Source organism: Copidosoma floridanum, unplaced genomic scaffold (genome assembly GCF_036245765.1).
Source record: "Copidosoma floridanum isolate Cflo_tuat_1 unplaced genomic scaffold, Cflo_Japanese_pri ptg000019l, whole genome shotgun sequence".
NCBI lineage: Eukaryota > Metazoa > Arthropoda > Insecta > Hymenoptera > Encyrtidae > Copidosoma > Copidosoma floridanum.
In genome coordinates, this window is record NW_028321896.1 from 2,311,480 (window position 1) to 2,332,258 (window position 20,779).

General features: G+C 33.2%; 5 protein-coding genes across 6 annotated transcripts in view; all 5 read right to left on the minus strand.

The window, feature by feature from the left end:
- LOC106636928 (aldo-keto reductase family 1 member B1) overlaps nt 1-5,063 on the minus strand; it is a 403,668-nt gene extending 398,605 nt beyond the window's left edge. The window contains exons 1-5 of one of the 2 annotated variants that reach the window (XR_016293104.1): nt 4,954-5,063; nt 3,702-3,987; nt 2,319-2,719; nt 2,077-2,225; nt 1,766-1,993 (exon numbers count right to left, since the gene is read on the minus strand). Coding sequence is in view for 1 of the 2 variants with exons in the window: in XM_014349486.2 (XP_014204972.2) it covers nt 1,951-1,993; nt 2,077-2,225; nt 2,319-2,719; nt 3,702-3,987; nt 4,954-5,025 (951 nt within the window). In the remaining variant the exon portion in view is untranslated. Of the gene's footprint in view, nt 1-1,760; nt 1,994-2,076; nt 2,226-2,318; nt 2,720-3,701; nt 3,988-4,953 lie in introns of those variants that run through there. The other variant, XM_014349486.2, reaches the window with a different exon arrangement.
- Nucleotides 5,064-6,018: 955 nt separating this feature from the next.
- On the minus strand, nt 6,019-8,956 carry LOC106636920 (aldo-keto reductase 1B). Its single transcript, XM_014349473.2, has 5 exons — nt 8,755-8,956; nt 6,968-7,450; nt 6,680-6,886; nt 6,456-6,604; nt 6,019-6,367 (listed from the first exon to the last, which is right to left on the minus strand). The coding sequence occupies exons 1-5, from the start codon at nt 8,827-8,829 to the stop codon at nt 6,325-6,327; spliced, it is 957 nt and encodes a 318-aa protein (XP_014204959.2). The 5' UTR covers nt 8,830-8,956; the 3' UTR covers nt 6,019-6,324.
- Nucleotides 8,957-11,409: 2,453 nt separating this feature from the next.
- LOC106636939 (aldo-keto reductase 1B-like) lies at nt 11,410-13,400 on the minus strand. The gene is made up of 7 exons (XM_014349498.2): nt 13,217-13,400; nt 12,728-12,895; nt 12,458-12,574; nt 12,212-12,388; nt 11,931-12,128; nt 11,713-11,861; nt 11,410-11,637 (listed from the first exon to the last, which is right to left on the minus strand). The coding sequence occupies exons 1-7, from the start codon at nt 13,283-13,285 to the stop codon at nt 11,598-11,600; spliced, it is 918 nt and encodes a 305-aa protein (XP_014204984.2). The 5' UTR covers nt 13,286-13,400; the 3' UTR covers nt 11,410-11,597.
- Nucleotides 13,401-13,922: 522 nt separating this feature from the next.
- On the minus strand, nt 13,923-16,201 carry LOC106636932 (aldo-keto reductase 1B-like). Its single transcript, XM_014349490.2, has 7 exons — nt 16,123-16,201; nt 15,317-15,484; nt 15,010-15,126; nt 14,685-14,879; nt 14,380-14,577; nt 14,154-14,302; nt 13,923-14,073 (listed from the first exon to the last, which is right to left on the minus strand). The coding sequence occupies exons 1-7, from the start codon at nt 16,189-16,191 to the stop codon at nt 14,031-14,033; spliced, it is 939 nt and encodes a 312-aa protein (XP_014204976.2). The 5' UTR covers nt 16,192-16,201; the 3' UTR covers nt 13,923-14,030.
- A 377-nt stretch (nt 16,202-16,578) lies between these two features.
- On the minus strand, nt 16,579-19,029 carry LOC106636925 (aldo-keto reductase 1B-like). Its single transcript, XM_014349480.2, has 7 exons — nt 18,869-19,029; nt 18,483-18,650; nt 17,672-17,788; nt 17,391-17,585; nt 16,974-17,171; nt 16,743-16,891; nt 16,579-16,670 (listed from the first exon to the last, which is right to left on the minus strand). The coding sequence occupies exons 1-7, from the start codon at nt 18,935-18,937 to the stop codon at nt 16,640-16,642; spliced, it is 927 nt and encodes a 308-aa protein (XP_014204966.2). The 5' UTR covers nt 18,938-19,029; the 3' UTR covers nt 16,579-16,639.
- Nucleotides 19,030-20,779: the final 1,750 nt, after the last annotated feature.

The window sequence follows — 20,779 nt, forward strand, 5'->3', positions numbered from 1 at the left end:
GAGCTGCTGCCCCAACCGGATCCTGCGGACGAGCTTGTGACCCAACTGGAGGACCAGGTGGACCAACTGAACAAGGAAACGGCCGAGTTACACGTAGGTACGGCGCTCGTGTCTTGCGTGGAACTAGCAGAGGTATCCCTCGCCAAGTTTGATGAGTAGCGTTGCTAACTATGGGTTTCCCCGAGTTCATCGGAACGAGCGATGGACGAAATTGTAATTGGAGGATCAATTGCTTTGCCATTGTAATTGAAATGTCAAATTGTAGACCCGTTGAAGATTATGTACATGCAATGTCAAGGAAATACGGGGGGGGGGGGGAATGAAAAGTTCAAATACTATTTCGCCCATCCTCGATCGAAGTCACTGTTGTTCGAGTAATATTGTGCTTTTTTACGTGCAGGATAAGATAATCAAAGCGGACGTCGAGCTCGAGGAGGGCAAGATGGAGCTCGAGTCTCTGGAGCTTGTGAATTGCGAGCTCGACGAGCAGATCAAGTGCATGGAGGCGAAGATGTGCGTGAGCCTCGAGTCCATCAATTCGGACGACCGGCTTTGCCTGGCGGAATTACGCAAACTCGGCGAGAACGAAAAGAGGATGAAAAAGAACATCAAACAGCTGGAAGAACGCGAAACGGCGCTGCGAAATCAAATCGAGAGGATCTTTGGTGGTGGTTGCCAGAAGGTTTGCGACTCTGTGCAAGGCCGGAAGCACCACGCGCACAGGTCGAGGAGTCACAGGAAGAAGGACTGCGTAAGGATTCTCGGCTATAGGGACTCATTCTTTAATTTTACATGAAGAAAAAGAGTGCCTTTGTTTTTCAGCAAAAGCTAGAGAGAACGGTGGAGGCTCTCTTCGAACGAGATAAGGCTCGTGGGAAAATTCACTGTGGCAAGCTCGATAAAGTCGCGGAAAAAAAGAACCCAATGGTGCGTAATTTGAAGGGTTTTCTGAAATTCGCCTTCTCGTGTCTGCACAGAGTGTGCGTAAAGCGGTTACTTTGTACACAGTGTGTGGAAATCAGTCACTACTTTGCCCACGTCGTTTGTAAAGTCACTATTTTAGGCACAGGGTGCGGAAAGTGAATGCTTTGCGCATCAGGTGTAGAAAGTAACTGCTTCGAGCACAGGTTTGAAAAAGTTGTACAAACACAAGAAGTTATTTACAATAATGTCCACTCTTTCAGGCGTGCAAGTGCCAAAAAAAGCCGAAGCCATGTCGCAGAAGGACCAATTCATGCGAGCGGGCGACGCCAAAGTGCTGCCGCAAGAGACACTCGGAGAATCCATGTGGCATGGATACCACTGTGCAGAAGACGAGTGCTGAAGCAGCGGACAGCCCGTGGTGTACACCCGAACTGATAGCACAACAATCCTGCTCGTCACTACCGAGCAAAGCCGATCCTAAGAATGGCCCTCGCGAATCCAACGCCCCCTGTGCGGTGATAGTGGTTAAGGCGTGCGAATGTCGCGATAAATCTCGAGAACGCGTGGTACGAGAAACGAACCAGTCGACGAAGATCGATAAAATCGTCAGCACCATGAGTATTGCGAGAAAGAGTCCATGGTGCACATCGGTCGATTGCAATTGCGGGGAGATGCCGAGCTTTGGCCAATCGGTAGAAATTTGCTCCGAGCAGTTGGCGTTTTACAAGGAGACTTGCACGGTTACCCAGCAAAAAAGTAAGGTCGACTGAAAACAATCTCTGTATAGCTGATTTCTTCTAAAAACTGAAGTTTCAATGAATTATACACACACATCGTTTACCTCAACAAGTTTCATTTATTAGTTTGTTTGTTTGTTTTTTACTTTCATTGTGTCTCATGCCACAACGTGGATGTTGCTAGAAAATTATGTAACATCTTTTGTAATACTATTTCAAGTATCAAAGGATAACAGTAAATAAAAAATAGTGTGACATTTTTTTTTTAAAGAAACAATTGTACGCAATGTTAGAACTCCTCATGGAAGGGATAATCTTTGTGCTCCACGGAACTGAAATTAAATGACATGGAATTATTTCACGAGATTTTTAATTAGTTTATAAAAAATATATATATATATATATATATAGTCACCTGTTCATCGGACAAACTCGCCAATTGCGATCAAAAGAATGCAGGAGGTTGATGTCTTCCTCGGAAAGCTCAAAGTCGAAGATCCTGGTGTTCTCCTCCAGTCTGACCTTCGAAGCAGATTTCGGGATGACAATGTGGCCTCGTTGAACCTTAAATAAAAAAGGAACGAATTAACTTTCGTAGAAAAAAAAAAAAAGCTTTTCCACCTCAACAGTGTAGGAATTACGAAGATTCTTCACTACCTGATAGCGCAAAACGACCTGAGCTGGCGACTTGTTGTACTTCTCGGCGATACCCTTGACCTTGGGATCCTCGAGTAGACTGGGATCTCCAGGCTGTGCCCACGGCCTGTCGGGAGAGCCCAAGGGACTGTAGGCTGTGATGAGAATGCCCTTGGACTTGCAGTACTCGGACAGCTTGACCTGAGGCAGGTAAGGATGGCACTCGACTTGGTTGGCCACGGGCTTGACCTTACAGTTGTCGAGGAGCCTGGCAAGCTGCTTGGAATTGAAGTTACTGACGCCGATGTTCCTGGCGAGGCCCTTCTCGTGCACCTGCTCCATGGCCTTCCAGGTATCGACGTAGTCAACGTCACTGAATTGCACCTTGCCGTCCGGGCCTTCGGGAAACGATTCTTCCAGCTCTAGGGTGAAAAATAATAGGTTGAGTACATGCGTTTCCATGAATACGATATAACACGGTTGTGACATTACGCGAGGGATACAGCTCGACGATCACTTTGGTTTTCCAATTTGGTGAAGAGAGAAAAAACGCGTATCCAAGAAATTTTTTTATGCTCAGCCTGAAGGACTTAATATATATTTTCCATAAAAAATCCCAGTTATTTGCAGAAAAATTTATTGAATGCAAAATAAAAAAAATAAAAATTTTTTTTGTATATAATATTGTCAGTAACTTCCTAAATTTAGATGAAATTTAATAATTAAATATTCAAAATTATTTAAATGGTGATATTTAAATATATTTTTATAATTGAAAACATAAGTAAATTTAACAAAATTAAAAAAAATTTGTACCCGATATGTTTTTTTGCTACTTATACGAGTAAAATTATCTGTATGGACTATTTTTAAATATGGATAAAAAAATACCTTTGAAAAATGGTTTTGTTCAATTTTTTGAAAAAATGTTCCAGATGAATAAAAACAATAAGAAATACATTTTTTCTGCAATAGGTACACAGTCTGTTGAGACCGTGATTTTATTTAATTTCTGAATTAAATAAAATCCCCACCAACTAAGCACCTCCAATTTAACATTTGTCCGATAGCAGGAGTGCAGGAAAAAAAGGGTTTTAAAACCTGCATTTCGTCCTAGATAACTAAGTGAATTTTTTAATAATCTAGGACGATACATTGGTTGAAATCCTTTACTTTTGACTACCTTGCCTTTGCACTTCTGTGGTTGAACCAATGTTACATTGAACGTGCTGAGTTACTAAAAATTTGTCAATTGAAAAATTATTGATCAAACTGTCAACAGACCGTGTGCCTGTTGCACTAAAAATTTCTTCAAATATTATCACAGTGAGCAGAGACTATAAATCAGTTTAAAAATGTATTTTCTCTTTTTTAAAAACGTTATCCTTAATAAATCACAAAAACCTTTAAAAGCAAAGGGCCAGTGGATCAGATAGAGGTCCAAGTACTCCAAGTTCAAGTCCGACAAAGTTTTCTTCAAAGCCGCCTCGACGAGATCGGGCCGGTGTCGGGTGTTCCATAGTTTGCTGGTGACAAAAAGGTCCTCGCGTTTGACGACGCCCTCCTTCATGAGAGCCGTGAGCGCCTCGCCAATTTCCTTCTCGTTGCCATAAACCGGCGAGGTGTCGATGTGGTGGTACCCGATGCGCACAGCATCCTTGATCACCTCGACCGCCGTCCCACCTTTCGACTAAAATTTTCCAGAATTTATTGACAAAGTGATAATAATCTTCCACGGCTTTATCTTTTTCCAAACGCGTATACTCACAAGCTATACTTTGATAAAAAAAATTTTTTTTCACCGATACGCGGTTCTCAAATCTATTTACTTAAGTTAAGATATCCATTCTGTTTAAGCATCATCAATCATACTCAAACAGGGATAAGAATATTTCGCAACTGTGTGCCATTTTGTATTTATACAAATTTTATTATAAATTAATCAACGATTTTTTTTTTCACACTTTCAACATTGGTTTTGGTATTGAAAAAATTTTAATCGCACAACATTTTTCATGGACTCAACTTTACATATACATATTCATATATTTACAATTGGAAAAAATAAAGAATCAACTATGTCTGCTGAGTGGGAATGAGAAATTTTTTTTTTTTTTTTTCCACACGTTAACGCTAACGATCAAGTCCATGACTCAATTGTTGCAACGCCAACCGGCATTCTTTGCATAAGATAAAAAGCGAGTGAATCGATAAGTAACATCAATAAACACTTGGGTTTATCAAGCTCGCTGGGAGTTAAACAACAAGTTGATTTTAATTTTTGTTCGAAAAATAAAAAATAAAAAATAACAAAGAACTAATTTTTTTAATAGGTAGTATTTATATCATACAGTATTTTATAAGTAGCTGTTTTTTTTCAAAATTCTCGTAAAAATGGAAAAAAATGTTTAAAAAATGCCAAATATTCTATGGCTTATTTCATCACAATCGTTGAAAATTATCATTCATGTAAAAAATTAAACTTGTAAATATTTATATTACACATAACCTACATCCACTATTGTAATTCCAGTGTAAAGTACAATCAAGAATTTTCAACGACGAGCACAAGATATCAAAAATATTTATTGTAAAAATACTTGGGTCATTGAGAGAGAAAAAAAAAAAATTCAAAACACCCATTGAATTCACTCACCTTCCAAGTGCCAAGCCCAAGAGCGGGCACTTTGTTTCCATTGTAAAACGTAACCGGTTCTATCTTACTCATGATCGAGCTACCGACTAACTGTTTGAGCTTTGCCAATAACAGCTTCATATGCGCGTACCAATACACGCGCAAAGCGCCGCGTTTTTCACACAAAAATGAAACTCGACGAGCTCGTCCAGTGGTATTGGTGCCACCTGACACACGGAGAAGTTTCAAGGACGCGTGGGCGTCGTTGAAAGATCGACATAGTTGAGAATGTTAGCCGCAGCTGGTAAGTATTACCGTTTGCCGATTTCATCCGGTGTATACTACAACTTGCTTCCACGATAACTATGGATATAATTTCTATATCATGTTTTCCACATAACGTGTAATTACGATATTTGCGTCAAAGCGACATTGAGGAATTTTTGCTTTGAAAAAGACTCCGTTGCCTGGTACTTACTAAATACAAACTGTAGAAGCTTGTATTTTTTTTTTTTCGTGTTTCATTAAAAAGAACTTAAGTACGTATCGTGATTAATTTTTGGTATAACTAAATATTTATAAATTCAACAGGCTCCCATGGAAATGAACTAAAAAAATTAAGATGAATCAGTTTATATTTTAATTTCAATAATATCATGTCAATTATACAGTCGAAGACTAGCCATTATTAATAGTTACCAATATGAATTCATGACCAAAACTGCAAGGATTTCACTCAAATTTACTGAAATTGCATTAACTGTAGCATAAATTAGGTGTACTTTTATAGATCACGTAGGTTCTCATAAAATATACGAGTAAAATTGAAATGAAATACCCGAGTTAAAATGCATGTTAAACATCGAAATGTGTGTGCACAGACGGAAAAAAATACCCAGCATTATACAATCACTTTGTTGTCATAGAGCTAACTGTGCGGAGTCATGTTTAATCATCACTTTCCGGTTATCTTTCAACTAATTCCATTTTAAATTATGCAACACCTCGAAATGTAAATTTTCACACCTATATGTTTCAGGTTTTCAACGTGTAAAACCCGTGATTTTCTAGGAAAAAAAGTTTTTTTTTTTTTTTTTTAAAGTACTTTATTGGTAACGAACGAGAAATAGTTTTTTATACACTCCATGAAATCAACAGAATTAGCAAAATCATCGATGTATTACGAGCGTAAAACAGATAAGTTTTCGTAAACATCGTTGAAGAATATTGCGAAATTTCGTGACGCAGCGTCTCGAATTCATCTTTCAAACGAAGTATCACTGGAACGATATCATCTCTCCACAGTATGCATACTGTTGAATAAAATTATCACTTATCTCTAATCAGCATGACTTAGACACTAATATAACTCTTTGTACTCTTCGTTCTCATTTAAAAAGGGATGGCGAAAGGAAAGTGGGGGCTCGACTCGCATCTGGAAACAAAAAGTGATTTCATGATTGAAAAAAAAAAAAAAAAAAAAAAAAGAGCTTCCAATAACTTTTTCATTCAAGACAACTCACCCAGTCATCGGGCATATTCTACCGTTGCAGTCGAACGAATCAATGTAGGCAATGTCTTCCGGACTGAGCTTAAAGTCAAAGACCTGACTGTTCTCGAGAATGCGCGACTTGGTGACTGACTTCGGAATGACAACGTGGCCTCTATCGAGCTATCCAAAACAAAACAAAAAGAAACTTAGATTTAATCTGGAAATAAACGAAACTAGTCGGAGCTGCGTACGTACTTGATAACGGATGAGGAGTTGAGCTGGAGATTTTTTGTACTTCTGGCTGAGCTCGAGGAGTTTCTTGTCCTCCATCAGTTTTGGATCGTTGGGCTTGGCCCACGGTCTATCCGGAGATCCAAGAGGACTGTAGGCAGTGATGACAACTCCCTTGGACTTGCAGAAATCCGACAGTTTCTTTTGGGTCAGGTATGGATGGCACTCGATCTTAAACACCAAACGGAGACATAATACGAGGAAAAACGAACTCGCGAGAAAATGGTCACAAGTCGACAAACATGAACTCACTTGATTGGCAACCGGTTTGATCTTCGAGTTCTCGATGACTCTGGTGAGCTGTTCAGAGTTGAAGTTACTGACGCCGATGTTCCTGGCGAGGCCCTTCTCATGTATCTTTTCCATGGCCTTCCAGGTGTCCAAGTAGTCAACACTAGGGTCGTGCAGGGGTTGGCCATTCTCGTTCTTGGGAAAGTTATCGGGGCCATCCTTGTAGGCGACCGGCCAGTGGATGAGGTAGAGGTCGAGATAGTCGAGGTCAAGGTCGGCCAAGGTCTGTTTCAGAGCAACCTCGACGAGCTCTGGCTTGTGGTAGGTGTTCCAGAGCTTGCTCGTGATGAAAAGGTCCTCTCGTTTGATCACTCCCTCGGAGACCTTGGCGGCGATGGCTTGGCCAACTTCTTTCTCGTTAGCGTACACATGGGCGCAATCTATGTGCCTGTAGCCGATGTCGATTGCGTCCTTGACGGCTTGGGTTACCTCGCCGGGCTGCGACTGTGGGTTTTTTGCTGGTTTTTATATCACTCGTTTTTTTGGATTGTCATGTGAATTAGGAGAAATTTTCATTGTTAGGAATTATTTTTGAAAATATTGTTGAATCCTAACAATTAAGCACGCTTTTGGATGTCATGGGGGAAAAAACTTAAACTATTTAAATTAATAATAGGCATGACCAAATAACGATCATTTTTTTTTTATTGCGAATGAAAGTATTTTTCTGACGAAGGTTTTTAATTCTTAGCAATGATTATTTAATGTTTAACAACACACTTATTTACCACTAGTAAGTATTAGGAATTTTAATACGAGTTCAATCATAATTGTACACCTATTGCAATTGTCACGCGTATAGAATAAATAATTAGGTTTAATATTTTAATATTCAAATAGTGCAGTGACAAGTCTGAAAATTTACACACCAAGTTGTCAGCCGTGAATGGTTATTATGAGGAACGATTATGCCTTGTTAAACAAGTGTAATTGTAACTAATTAGAGAAATTTGCGCTTAAATTATATATAATTAATAACATTGAAAAGTAAGAAATTAGTTATTTTGGTGTCCAAACATAATCCTTGACTCGAGCAACAGCAATCAAGTTAGATAACAATTTCATGTCATGAACGAACGAAGGGCAACGTTGTCCAATATTTAAAATAAATTTATAATAAAATAAAATACATATAATACATATTTTCCAAGTTTTATGAAATTCTTCAAAAAACAATGAAAACTAGATATAGTTAACTATATTCGATTTGACCAGAGTCAATGTATTACTTAAAAAGAAGCAAGAAACACTTAAAAAACACCAAACTAACACAAAAGTTTAGGCCTTGAAATGTATCGATTGATTTTGATACATTCAAAAAATTGTTTTTTTCATTATGAAATACTGATACGAAAATTTGAATTATGCCCCTATCACAAATGACATCAACAAATACAGATATTGTGATGGATAATTTTTTAACTTTACAAGATCTACTGCGATTTCACGTTAATTTACAAAAATGTTGATTTTTTAACTTTTTTACTTCTTCTATAAGAAAATTAATGAAAAATGGTTTTTTATTTTGAATTAAACCTTGAAAACATTTTCTCAACGACAATATTAATTTCATGCTCTTGCCGATTATCGGAGAAGAAAACAAAACCGGTATTTTTCGAATTTAAATAAAATATTCGATCGAAAGGTGCCAACTTATAACCATCAGATAAAAAAGTCAGGTATTTTAATGAGCAAAACAGATTACTATTAAATAATAACAAAACAAGACGTTTGGTTAATAACCTCACCTTCCATGTTCCCAAGCCGAAAGCAGGAATTTCGTCGCCGTTGTAAAACTTAATTTTTGGCACGTTCAAAGCCATCTTCGAATCAGTCTGATTTTTCGTAACTTCTTTTGAGTGCAAATTGGTGTGTCAAGTATTCCTTTTAACTAAACGAAAAATTCAGAACCTCGTGCGGCACGGAATTCTGGAAAAATGCACCTCTGCTGCTACTTATATCGTTGCCACGGACTGCGGCGAGGGGCATATCGATGTTATCGTGAGTGCGTGCATGTGTACGAAACTACTAAACAGAGAACGATTTTGTACATGCAATACGCATAAGTACATGGGCCATTTCACAAAAACTGCAACACTCCATGACGCCTTTCTTTAAAAACAACGGATTCAATTATTTCAAGTCAGTACTTTTTTTAAAGGTGTAAATTAATTTTTCCTAAACATGTTTTCGAAAGAGAGTCGAAAAATTTTTTGGCGTGACCCTTGGTACTTCTGTACTAAAGTCTGAGTTTGAGAGTTGATTTTCACAATGGATCATCACAAAAAAATTTTTTTTTAAAAACACGGGACGTTTTAGTCATAAACTTTCAACACTTCTAAGTGACATACAACAAATGATTCAACGTGGCCAAGTTCTTTGACGCTTGGAACGGATCATTTTATATTTCAGAGTGAAGGAGAACACCATCAATTTTTTTGCACTCCCTAATTCTAATGCGGCTAGTTGTAGTAGATCATGTGTTCCACAAAATAATCGGTCATTACCGTAGTGCACCTAATATCAGTGGTTTTCTAACTATCGAACAGGTTACCATAGCGTTGGGTACACAATTAGGGTTTCGGAAATGCAAAAATAGCAGCATTACTAAAGTAAAATAACAGTGTTTTTTTTATCTTGTGAAAAATTGCACGAAAAATTAACAATAGTTTAAGAATGACCGTAGAGTCGAGCTTAACAGTTTCCAGTTTGTTTAGACGTTACATAACACTTTTAAAAAATAATAGAACAATTTTAAACACTTTATTTAGGAAATTTCATGTGGCATTTTAAAATATTTCATTTTTGTAAAATGACCCATATATTACAAATATTAGAGTCACTCCTAGTATTTATCCCTACTTTCCTCTGCTTTTGAACTTCATACGTTCGTTTATTTTATTCTCTTTACACGAATTAATTTTAATTTGGCTCAAATGTAACAATAGTTTAATTTCTCGCGTTGCAAACACTATTTCCTTATTTTCCGTTAAACTTAAGTTTAGACACTATCGAAAAAATTTAAATGCAAATTTTCTATTTTTTAAAATTGTAATAAATATTTTATAACATTCTAATAGCCATTACCGATGTATTTTACAAGTAAATATGGGTATTGCTTATGGGTAATTTTTTTTCAAGTAAAATTTAGCGAAATAATTCAAGCGATTCTGTAGTTCATCCCAAAATTTTTTTTGTATTTATTTTTATTGCCAAGAGTTATTTATATCAATTAAACATTATTGATTTTGAGTAAAAAATTGTTAGAAATAAACAAAACGCACTATAATAATGTACTGCAAATCAGAAGCTAGATAGTAAAAACCGTCCTTGAGTAATAATTAAACTTATAATTCACAACCAAAAAAATATTCCCATTCAAAGTATTATACTGATACATACGGTTAAAATTATTACGAACAATGAACCTTTAAAGGCATCTAAATTATGAATTTAATAAATTATATTCTGTAAAATTTGTAATGTTTCTCGTCTAATACTTGAGTCCCTTGTAGTAGACTAGATCTTAAATACCCGTACGCACCTAAAGCGAAATTTACTTTAATTTGTATGAATTTGTTTTTTTTTGTGTTACACTTATTATTATTGTGATGAGAAACCACGATAAAATTTCAACGAGTTATAAAAAAATGTGTAAAGATTTTTTTTCTGTTAAAATTAGATCTAATCAGTGGCACTTGGCTGTCAAAATATCAAAAAAGTGTTTTTTCGCCTTCTAACCTCAAAATAGCACCTTCGCCGCTTGATTTTGGGTTCTCAGGTGAAAAAATAGTATACAAAACTTGTTCGAAAAGGCTTCTTTACGAACCTCGTTACGGCCCTCGCCTTCGGCTCGTGCCGTAAACCTCTCGGTTCGTAAGTCGAAGCCTTTGCAAACTCGTACGTAGTATACTATATGATGTTTACCATTTCTACTTGAGGTTTTACACAAGCATAAATAGCCCACTAGGCTAATCAAATCATAGTTATATTATGAAAGTTAATTTTGACTTTCAGAAGGTAACTAAAGGTTAAGCTTATATAAAATAACTTTCTATTCTTTGCCTGATTAGTTATTTATTTCCGTCAGCTAGATATCCCATCCAACTAACTTTAATCTATAAGCTGTGTTATTTTGATGTAATATCACCAATGCTAGAATCTCAAGCTGACTTGCAATGGTGCATAAAATTGAACCTTCAAAAGAGACGAAAAAACATCACCATATTGTTCATAGAAGTTGTATTTTTTTCTTTTAAAGTTACTAAGTCTAATTTTGAAAATATGTAAATAATTTTTCATCTTCGATACTGAGGTTACAGTAAATAGACTCTCATAGCCATCTTTATTTTAATTAAAAAATTTCTAGTTTTAATCAACTTAATTTTATTTTATATACGACGTAGATCCACAGTAGTATCGTAGTGTCAATATTTTTTGTGATTCTCCTGATATGTTGGTATGTTACCAAACTATTTGGTATTGGCTTGTACCACAACACATTTGTTTTGGGCTGATTTAAGATTCTTCGACTTGTAATTATTAAGAGCAGTTGCTTAAACTTGATAATAAGTGGATGTTGTAAACATTACTAAGCAATATTAAATGGATAGTACTTCGCGTCTTTTAGTCTGAAAAAAGAGATATAACAAATTAATGCCAAATATTTTCAAAGCAAGACTTAATTGAAATGCTATGAAACTTACTCATTGAGTGGTACTACTCTGTCTCCAGATCCAATATCTTGAAGTGCATTCATTTCTTCATCCGAAAAGTTAAAATCGAAAATGTCGAAATTTTCCATAATTCTTGTCTTTGAAGAAGACTTTGGTATCGGAGCTGCACCCATTTGGAGCTAAAAAAATTTTTTCTAATCAATAGAAATTTCAGATTTATGAAATGTTTCATTATGTTGTGTACTAACAACAAATCTTAAAGAGATCTGGGCAGGAGTTTTGTTATATTTTTTCGACAGTTCCTGAACCTTTGGATGCTGCCATAGGTCTTTAATATGTGGTCGCTTATTTGGTTTACCAAGTGGCGAATATCCAGTAACAGTGATATCATGATTTTTGCAAAATTTTATCAATGATTTTTGATTCAAATTTAAAGTTACTTCAATCTGCATTCATAAAGAAGAAATTTAATTACCAAGTCCAGTTTACTTTCGATGGTTACTCTATGAATGTTTAACATAAAAAATACCTGGTTATTAACTGGTTTTATTTTCGCAGCAGAAATTAACCTTTCAATCTGCTCAGAATTAAAATTACTAACTCCAATACTACGAGCAAGTCCTAGACGTTTGCATTCCTCCATTCCCCGCCATGTTTCAATATAATCAATATCAGAAGGTAATACTTTCTCATTATCATCAGTTTCCTGATTAATAAAAAAAAATCTTTAACCATCACTCGTTAACATCTTAAATTAATTGTATTATTAATATACCTTTAGGGATACTGGACTATGTATAAGGAAAAGATCAACATAGTCTAAGCCAAGCCTTCTTAAAGATTCTTTGCAAGAAACTATAACTATACTTTCGTGATGTGTTTTCAAATTTAACTGAAATGTATAATCATAATATTTTCAGCAATACAATAAATATCATCAAGTTTCATTACAAAATTAAACTGAGCAAATTAAAGTTACACTAATTTTGTCCATACCAGTCATTTTCTGCTTTGATAATATAATTAATATTTCAAGCCAACTGACCTTTGTAGTAATGAAAAGATCTTCTCTTTTTACAGTGCCATCGTTTATTTTTTTTCGAACTGCGTTCCCAACTTCTTTTTCATTGTTATACAGATATGCTGTATCAAAATGTCGATAGCCAATGTCAATAGCATATTCAATAGCAGCTTCGGCTTCATCTCCTTTCAACTAAAACGTAAATTGGAAATACTTGTGGTAAGGGATATCAGAAAATGTTAAAAAATATTTAATCTTCTCATCTTCTGATATTATAAAATGGTTTTAGTTTATGTTAGGTAACTTATATCAAATAAGTGAAAAAAGTGATACAAAACCCTACTTTAAAGAATTTTAAATTACGTATATTTTATGAATTATAAAAACTACAAATCAATCCTCTATCGTCAATAAAAAAAAAAAAATTTCTTGCTTCAGAGTAAAATCATAAGGTCATAAAATTTAATCGTAATTAACACAAAATAAATTCAAACTCTTTTCAACGCTACTTACTGAATATGTGCCAAGACCAAAGAACGGCATTCTATAACCATCATTTAGAGTAACATGTGGAACTTGCATTTTGGAAGAGTGTTAATAAACAACTGAGCATTCACCAAGAAAAATTTATTTCATGACCCTCTGTCAAATCAGCGATATTATATTCTGACTGGCTGTCATTGAATTGGCAAGTGTGACGTTTACTTTTAAAAGATTAATATTGATAAGATAACCAAACAAATAAAAAAATTGAAGGTACTGTTTTTATCTACCAGATAAACTCTATCTCAAATTAACATTAACATCCACAGAAATTAAGATTGGCTTTTGCTTTGTGTGATTAAGAAAATAATTTACTCTTTGTATAAAGGTAATGCACATCACTACAACATACCGTAGTCGTACACGGCGGCAAATACGATGTTTACATTGTGAAATAAACTTATTTGTCATCAGAAATGCAAAGAATTATATCATACTTGATGAAACAAATAATCTGGATCCATTTATAAAGTTTATCAAAGTAGTTTTAGTAATATATAATTTCATTTATTTATTATCCTAAAGATCAGAAAAACTATGATTTCTTATCAACTGGCAGACATTATTTAATTTAAAAAATTAGTAAAAAAATTGTCGTTTTATGTAATTTTGAAAGAGTCTTATTCTTATAAATAATACATACGACATATCTCAGTATAATTTGGTCTGGTGATTTATTGTATTTTTTTGAAAAATGATTGAACTGTTAAATCACACAATAATTTTTGGCATTTAGATTTTTTGATCTGGGTAGCGGTGATCTGTGTAACGGATTTACTCTCATCTAGTAAGGAATGTTAAATGGATAGTGTATGGATTCTTTAGCCCTGAAACATAAAAATAAAGAGCAAATGATTAATCAATTTCAATATTACATTACGCGTCGTGCATGATATAAAAATCTTACTCTTTCATTTCCGCAACCCTTTCACCGGTCGAAATTGATTGAATCGACTTGATTTCTTCGTTAGTCAAAGCAAAATCAAAGATATTGAAATTTTCCTTTATACGCTCTTTTGTTATGGACTTTGGTATTGGAGCTGCTCCCATTTGAAACTAAATTTTTTTATTTTGACATGATTACTCTAGCTCTACCAAATTCATTCAATAACCGTCTTAATTAGGATACTCACTACATATCGACATGCTATTTGGGCCGGTGTCTTCCTATATTTTTTGCTTAACGATTGAATCGTTGCATGGTCCCATGAATTTTTGACGCCATAACGATTACCGGGTCTTCCAAGGGGTGAATATCCAGTCACAGTAATATCATGTTTTTTACAGAACTCAATCAGGGGTTCCTGATTTACATTTAAAGACATTTCGATCTAAGAAAAAATACCATATAAAGGTATACTGTTAATGCTATCGAATTTATTTCATATAAAAACTAATAATTAATTATTAACTTACGTATTTAAAAATACGCATTTACCTGATTGTTCACTGGTTTGATTGTTGCTGCTGTGAGAATTCTGGTAATTTGCTCGGAATTAAAGTTGCTAATGCCAATACTTCGAGCAAGCCCAAGGCGCTTACATTCTTCCATTCCTTTCCAAGTGTCTATATAATCGGTGTCAGACAATTGCAATTTTCCAGAAGCGTCTCTCGGTAATAATTCCTCGCCTTCCTAAAAATTATGTTTAAAAAATATTTTCTCGTTATAGACCTGTACGAAATGCTCACTATAGTGAATGATTACTGTAGTAAATTTTCATGTAAATAAAGTATTAAAATAGGTATGTATGTATGTCATTTACTTTGAAAGCAAATGGCCAATGAATGAGGTAGAGATCAATGAATTCCAATCCCAGATTGTCTAATGATTTTTTGCAAGTAGGAACCACTTGACTTTCTTTGTGAGCATTACTCCAGAGCTAAAAAAATAATTTTGAATTATTCAATACATAAATGAATATTTCAATTCACCGATCATTCGACATACTTCATGTAAATAATTTTCACAATATTACTGTTAACTGTTGTTAGTATTGTGAAATTTTGAAATGAGAAATAAATTGTTGAAATAATTTTGATTTATAAAAGGTTGTATAGTTCCTTATTAACCTTTGTAGTTACGAAAACGTCATCTCTTGTTATGACTCCTTCCTTAATTTTTTCTCGAATCGCAATTCCAACTTCCTTTTCATTTCCATAGAAGGATGCGGTATCAATATGTCGGTATCCAGTATCGATTGCGTATTTGACAGCCTCTTCTACTTCTCCTGGTTGTGACTATATAAATATTTTATTTAATTATAACGAAAATACAATTATGCCAACAAAATAGAGAATATAAAAATTTTTTGTAACAATTTCGACTAATCGTAATCGCTGTACGTGTAAGTAACTAATTAAGATTATTTTGTTAGAGGACGATCTGTTGGATCGACTGAAAACCGTTTTTGAATTATTAAGTACTAAAATGTATTTAATCTCAAAATTAGAATTTATAGACTTGCGAATAAAACTACTTTTTGTAATACTGTATTTGTTTTAGATAATCTATTCTTCAGAAGTAAGATTATCAGATATATTATTTAAATAGCCTGATGTCGTATACGTTATTGAGAAACGTGAGCTCATCTGAAGTATTAGAAATACGTTTTCTCTACACCTATACACATTAGGTATAAGCGGTGTTAAATGAGATAAAAAAACCACTTTACCCCAAATGATCTATATTTATTATTGGTACATCTCAGCACTAGTCTAAATAGAGGGTATCAAGCAGAAAAATCCTGTATTGGTAAATAGTATCTAAAACTACCTGAGTAAGGTTAGGATGTTTATATTTACTGTAGTATTTGAATATTAATTATAATTTTGTGAAGAACATTTTTTCATAGGAATAACAGTTTTTGTATTCTTACCAAATATGTTCCTAGACCAAACATGGGCATTTTATGCCCATTACTAAATGTTACAGTTGGGAGAACCATGTTCGCTGTAAATGTCACATACACGACTACCTTCATAAAATGTTAGATTCTTTAGAATTATAAGGTGTATTTAGCACACTAGTATTCAGTTAGTGATGAATATATAAATTATTAATTAGTTTGATCTAATAAATTATTAATTACTGATAAAAATAGATGGTAAAAAAACAAAAACAACTTCAAAATTAACAAATTAACAAATAAAGATGAGTCTATTATAACAGTCAATAATGATGTCTTAATTACTAATAATTATTATCGATTGAATTATTTAAGATAATCGATTTTCTATAGGTGGAGTGTATGAGAAGCAAGTAAAAGGTTTTGGAATATTTTTTATATTATTATTATTTTTTATATTATTATTTATACAGATTTATGTACAAGGTAACTAATTATATGTAAATACTTTTTAGGATACAGAACATTCTTAAATATTTACAGACCATCAAAATGGATAGTATTTGGATTCTTTTCCTCTAAAAACAATATTAAAAATTAGTGTCATCATGTAACTCTAAATCATTTAATTAAGTTACTTTATTTCTTACTCAGAGAAAGGTGCTACTCTAGAGCCAGTGTTTAATTTCTCAATTTCTTGAAGTTCTTCTGGAGTTAGATTAAAATCAAAAATATCAAAGTTCTCCTTTATTCGCGACTTTGTTACAGACTTAGGTATCGGAGAAACTCCAGATTGCAGCTGAAATAAATATAAACATACATTTGTTTGATATACATTTGGGATCATCACTATATCCAATTTATTGATACGATATACTTACGATGAATCGGCAGGCAATGTTGGCAGGAGTTTTGTTGTACTTATTTGCAAGACTTTGTATTATAGGTTCATCCCACAAGTTTTTAATTCCATAACGATTCCCAGGTCTACCCAAAGGAGAAAACCCAGTAACTGTTATCTCATTCTTCTTACAAAATTCTACTAAACTTTTTTGATTTAGGTTTAGGGTAATTTCAACCTATATTTTTTAAGTAAAAAAGATAACTAGTTATTTTTAATTACATATATTTAAAGTAAAAAATGAACCATTATCCTATATTCAATAGTAGTTTACTCAAAACTATGATTATCAGCTTCATGAAATCTTGATAGAATAAAAAATCCAGTAAAATTTTTCGAAAAACAAGACACATGATCTAAAAACCTATTATTTATCCTGCAACAGTAAAACTCATACCTGATTATTGACTGGTTTTATTTTGGCCTGAGATAATAATCTCGCAAGCTGCTCAGCATTGAAGTTACTAACACCAATACTTCGAACGAGATTTTGGCCCTTACATTCCTCCATTCCTCGCCAAGTTTCAAGATAATCTGTGTCATCGAATTCAATTTTTCCGGAAGCATCTCTTGGCGTCAGTGCATCTCCTGACTGTAAAATAATGGAATAATTTAATATATTTATAACGCTTGAGAAAACAATAAGTTGGTATTCTTTCATACATTAATGCCTTTTACCTTGAAGGCTATGGGCCAATGAATAAGATAAAGGTCAATGTAATCCAAGCCCAAGTTTTTCAAAGATAGCTTACATGCTGGCACAACTTCATGCTCTTTGTGACTGTTGTTCCATAACTGTAAAAATTAAATAAATATTTTAGGAAATGATACTAATATTGTAAAACATAACTGGGTATTCAATACATGATCCTCGCAGGAGAAAAATTTTTTTTGACTGAGCAACGTTGCATATATTATCAAAAAAGAGGTCACGCGGCTGAACTTCTATACTTTTTCAGGAAAGCTAGCGCAAAGCACTTGGTTTCCATCAGAGAAGGTGGAAATATAATATCCACTATACAGAGTACAAAAGTTGAGTCTTGTATTTCAGGTGTCAATAAATTTTACGTGGTTACAAAAAGGTTTGGAAATTAATTATTTCCTGATTAGTTTTTTAATGTTTGTTTTATATATTTATTTATTTAAACACGTTTTTGTTTTTGGGCTTACTTTAATTTTAGTGTTTTTCAATCAAATAAAAAAATTTTTTTTTTAATCTGATGAGTTATAGATTGTATGTACAAGTAATTTTTAAAACTTTTAGTAGTGTTGTACAGAATCAGAATTTTTGTTTTACAAGAATAGTCATAACTCTTTGTTCTAACTTATCCAAAAAATTGTATAGTAGGAAAACTCAAAAAATCTCATCAAGTTTATTTTTAACTACCTCAATAGCAACAGTCATAAAATCCCTTAACTACTTTTAAAAAATTTTGTATTGAAGCGATTCGTACCTTTATATTAAAAATCTAAATTAATATTAACTAACCTTTGTTGTCACAAAAATGTCTTCTCTTTTTATAGTTCCATCGTTTATCTTTTCACGAATGGCCTCGCCAATTTCTTTTTCGTTCTCGTAAAAAAATGCTGTGTCAATGTGCCGATAGCCAACTTCAATCGCATACTTTACTGCTTCAGCTACTTCTCCAGGCTTAGACTTAAAAAAAAAAAAAACATTTTTATTATTATTGTATTTAAGCATACACGCATACAAAGAAAAGTTTACTCTTTTGGCTCAAGTTCTACTCGAGCATACGTAAAAGTAGAACTCAAACATTCTGAACTTGACATTGCAGCGGACTTTGATGCATGTATTAGATTCAATGAAATTTGTTCAAATACATTTAAATCAAAATAAAAATTTTTTTAATTTACCAAATATGTCCCAAGGCCGAACATCGGCATTTTGTTTCCATCGTTGAAAGTAATACTAGGCACGACCATGTTTACTGCATGAAAAGTCCCTTATTTTTTCGAAACACTTGCCGCGCTACTTCGATGGTTATAAATACGTAGATGCTGCGCCAGAGACGTCTTTTATGTAACTGAATAGTATAGCGTGTACGAAAAATTAATATTATATACAACAATTACTGAATGTGAGTTTTCTTGCAAGAACTAGTAAACTTTTACGTTTATCGAGATAAAAAAAATTGATTTATGTCACATCCACGTAAAAGAAGTTTTATAATTTTGTTGACACGACAGGTGATTAAGATAATAAATTAGTATCGTATTATGGTATTCAGCTTCCAATCCAATGATCTTTCAGTTGATGTATACTCTTTTTCTTTTGATGGTACTGAAAAGATTTTTATTTACATATTTTTTTAGTTGGATTATACTTTATGCATGTAATTTTAAAAAATTCTTTTGTAATGAGAAAGTGAAATATCCTTGTATATACTCATACAATAAAATACTTTTGAGTAGACGTACTTGACAAAGCACTTACTAATTATCAAATATAACAAAAAAACGTACAATCTCATAAGCTAGTTTAATTCTGTCCAAAAAATTAAAGATACGTCAAAAAAAATAATAAGCATCTTTTAGTCCAATGAAATTTCATGACTATAATTTCAATAAATATTATTGCCGAATGTGCTAATTATAATTAAAGAAAAAAATTTTCTTCTAATTTATAAAACAACACCATATTATATTATAAATTATCATCTCCAAAAAAAAATGAGGAACTAAATATGTTATATTAATTTTTCTAGAAATAGCTGTACTGATAAATGATACTCATAATGATAATCTAAATTCCACAAAAATTGCAAACTAAAAAATACTTAAATTCTGAATTTTAACAAGTTTCATTTATGAATTTTTTAACAAGTTTCAAACGTTTTTTGTACTTGATGTATCAAAAAAAATTTTTTTACTTTCCTGTTCCTGTTTCTCAAAATGTACCACGTAATTACAATGTTAGTGACCTCATCAGAGCCTTGGTACTTGCTTTTTATAGCAAGTGGCGTGTACCAAACTTGAATTTGGATATTCACATCTATCATGCTACTGAATACCCATTTTACAAAGTTATTAACATTTTCATAACATTTTCTAGCTTTCTTGTATTACGGAAGTGTTGATACAATATGTTCCTCTACCATCTTACCTGTTATATGAGGAAATCCACAAAAAATATCTAATTTTTGTCCCCCATTTCAGCACAAAAATTTCTTTTGAGGCACACCCCTGAAACCAGACTCATTTTAAAAATAGGGTATTTATTGTGGATTTCCCTATATAGACATTATTCAACTACCGTATACATCTTTGTATTTATTTTATTACACTCATTACGGACTAAGTATTTACTTTTGGATTAATGTGGATAAAAGCTCAAGTATAAATACCGCCACCACAATAATAGTTACTATTTATTATAATATGCGTTTTATGGTGAAAAATAAATATAAGAAACAAGTAAAAAACTGTATAACTAAATGATACTCCTTTTTCATAAGTTTATATGTACCTTTAATAGTTATTTTTTTAAGGATACCAATGTTTCGTTCTGAAAATATGTTGTGTAACAAAAATTTTTATTACCGTTCGTATTTTTATAAATACGTATGTTATTAACATACACTCCCTAAATGTATAACTTCTCAAACGTAAAAACAAACGGAATTTATTATTTAAAAAAAAACAGACTATTGATTCCTATTTATTATTGATACGTTAAAAAGTCAAATTAAAAGAGAATTTTGATGAAAAATTAGCTAAGGAGTGTTTGGATGCACTTTTATGCATACTTAACTCATTTTCGATTTA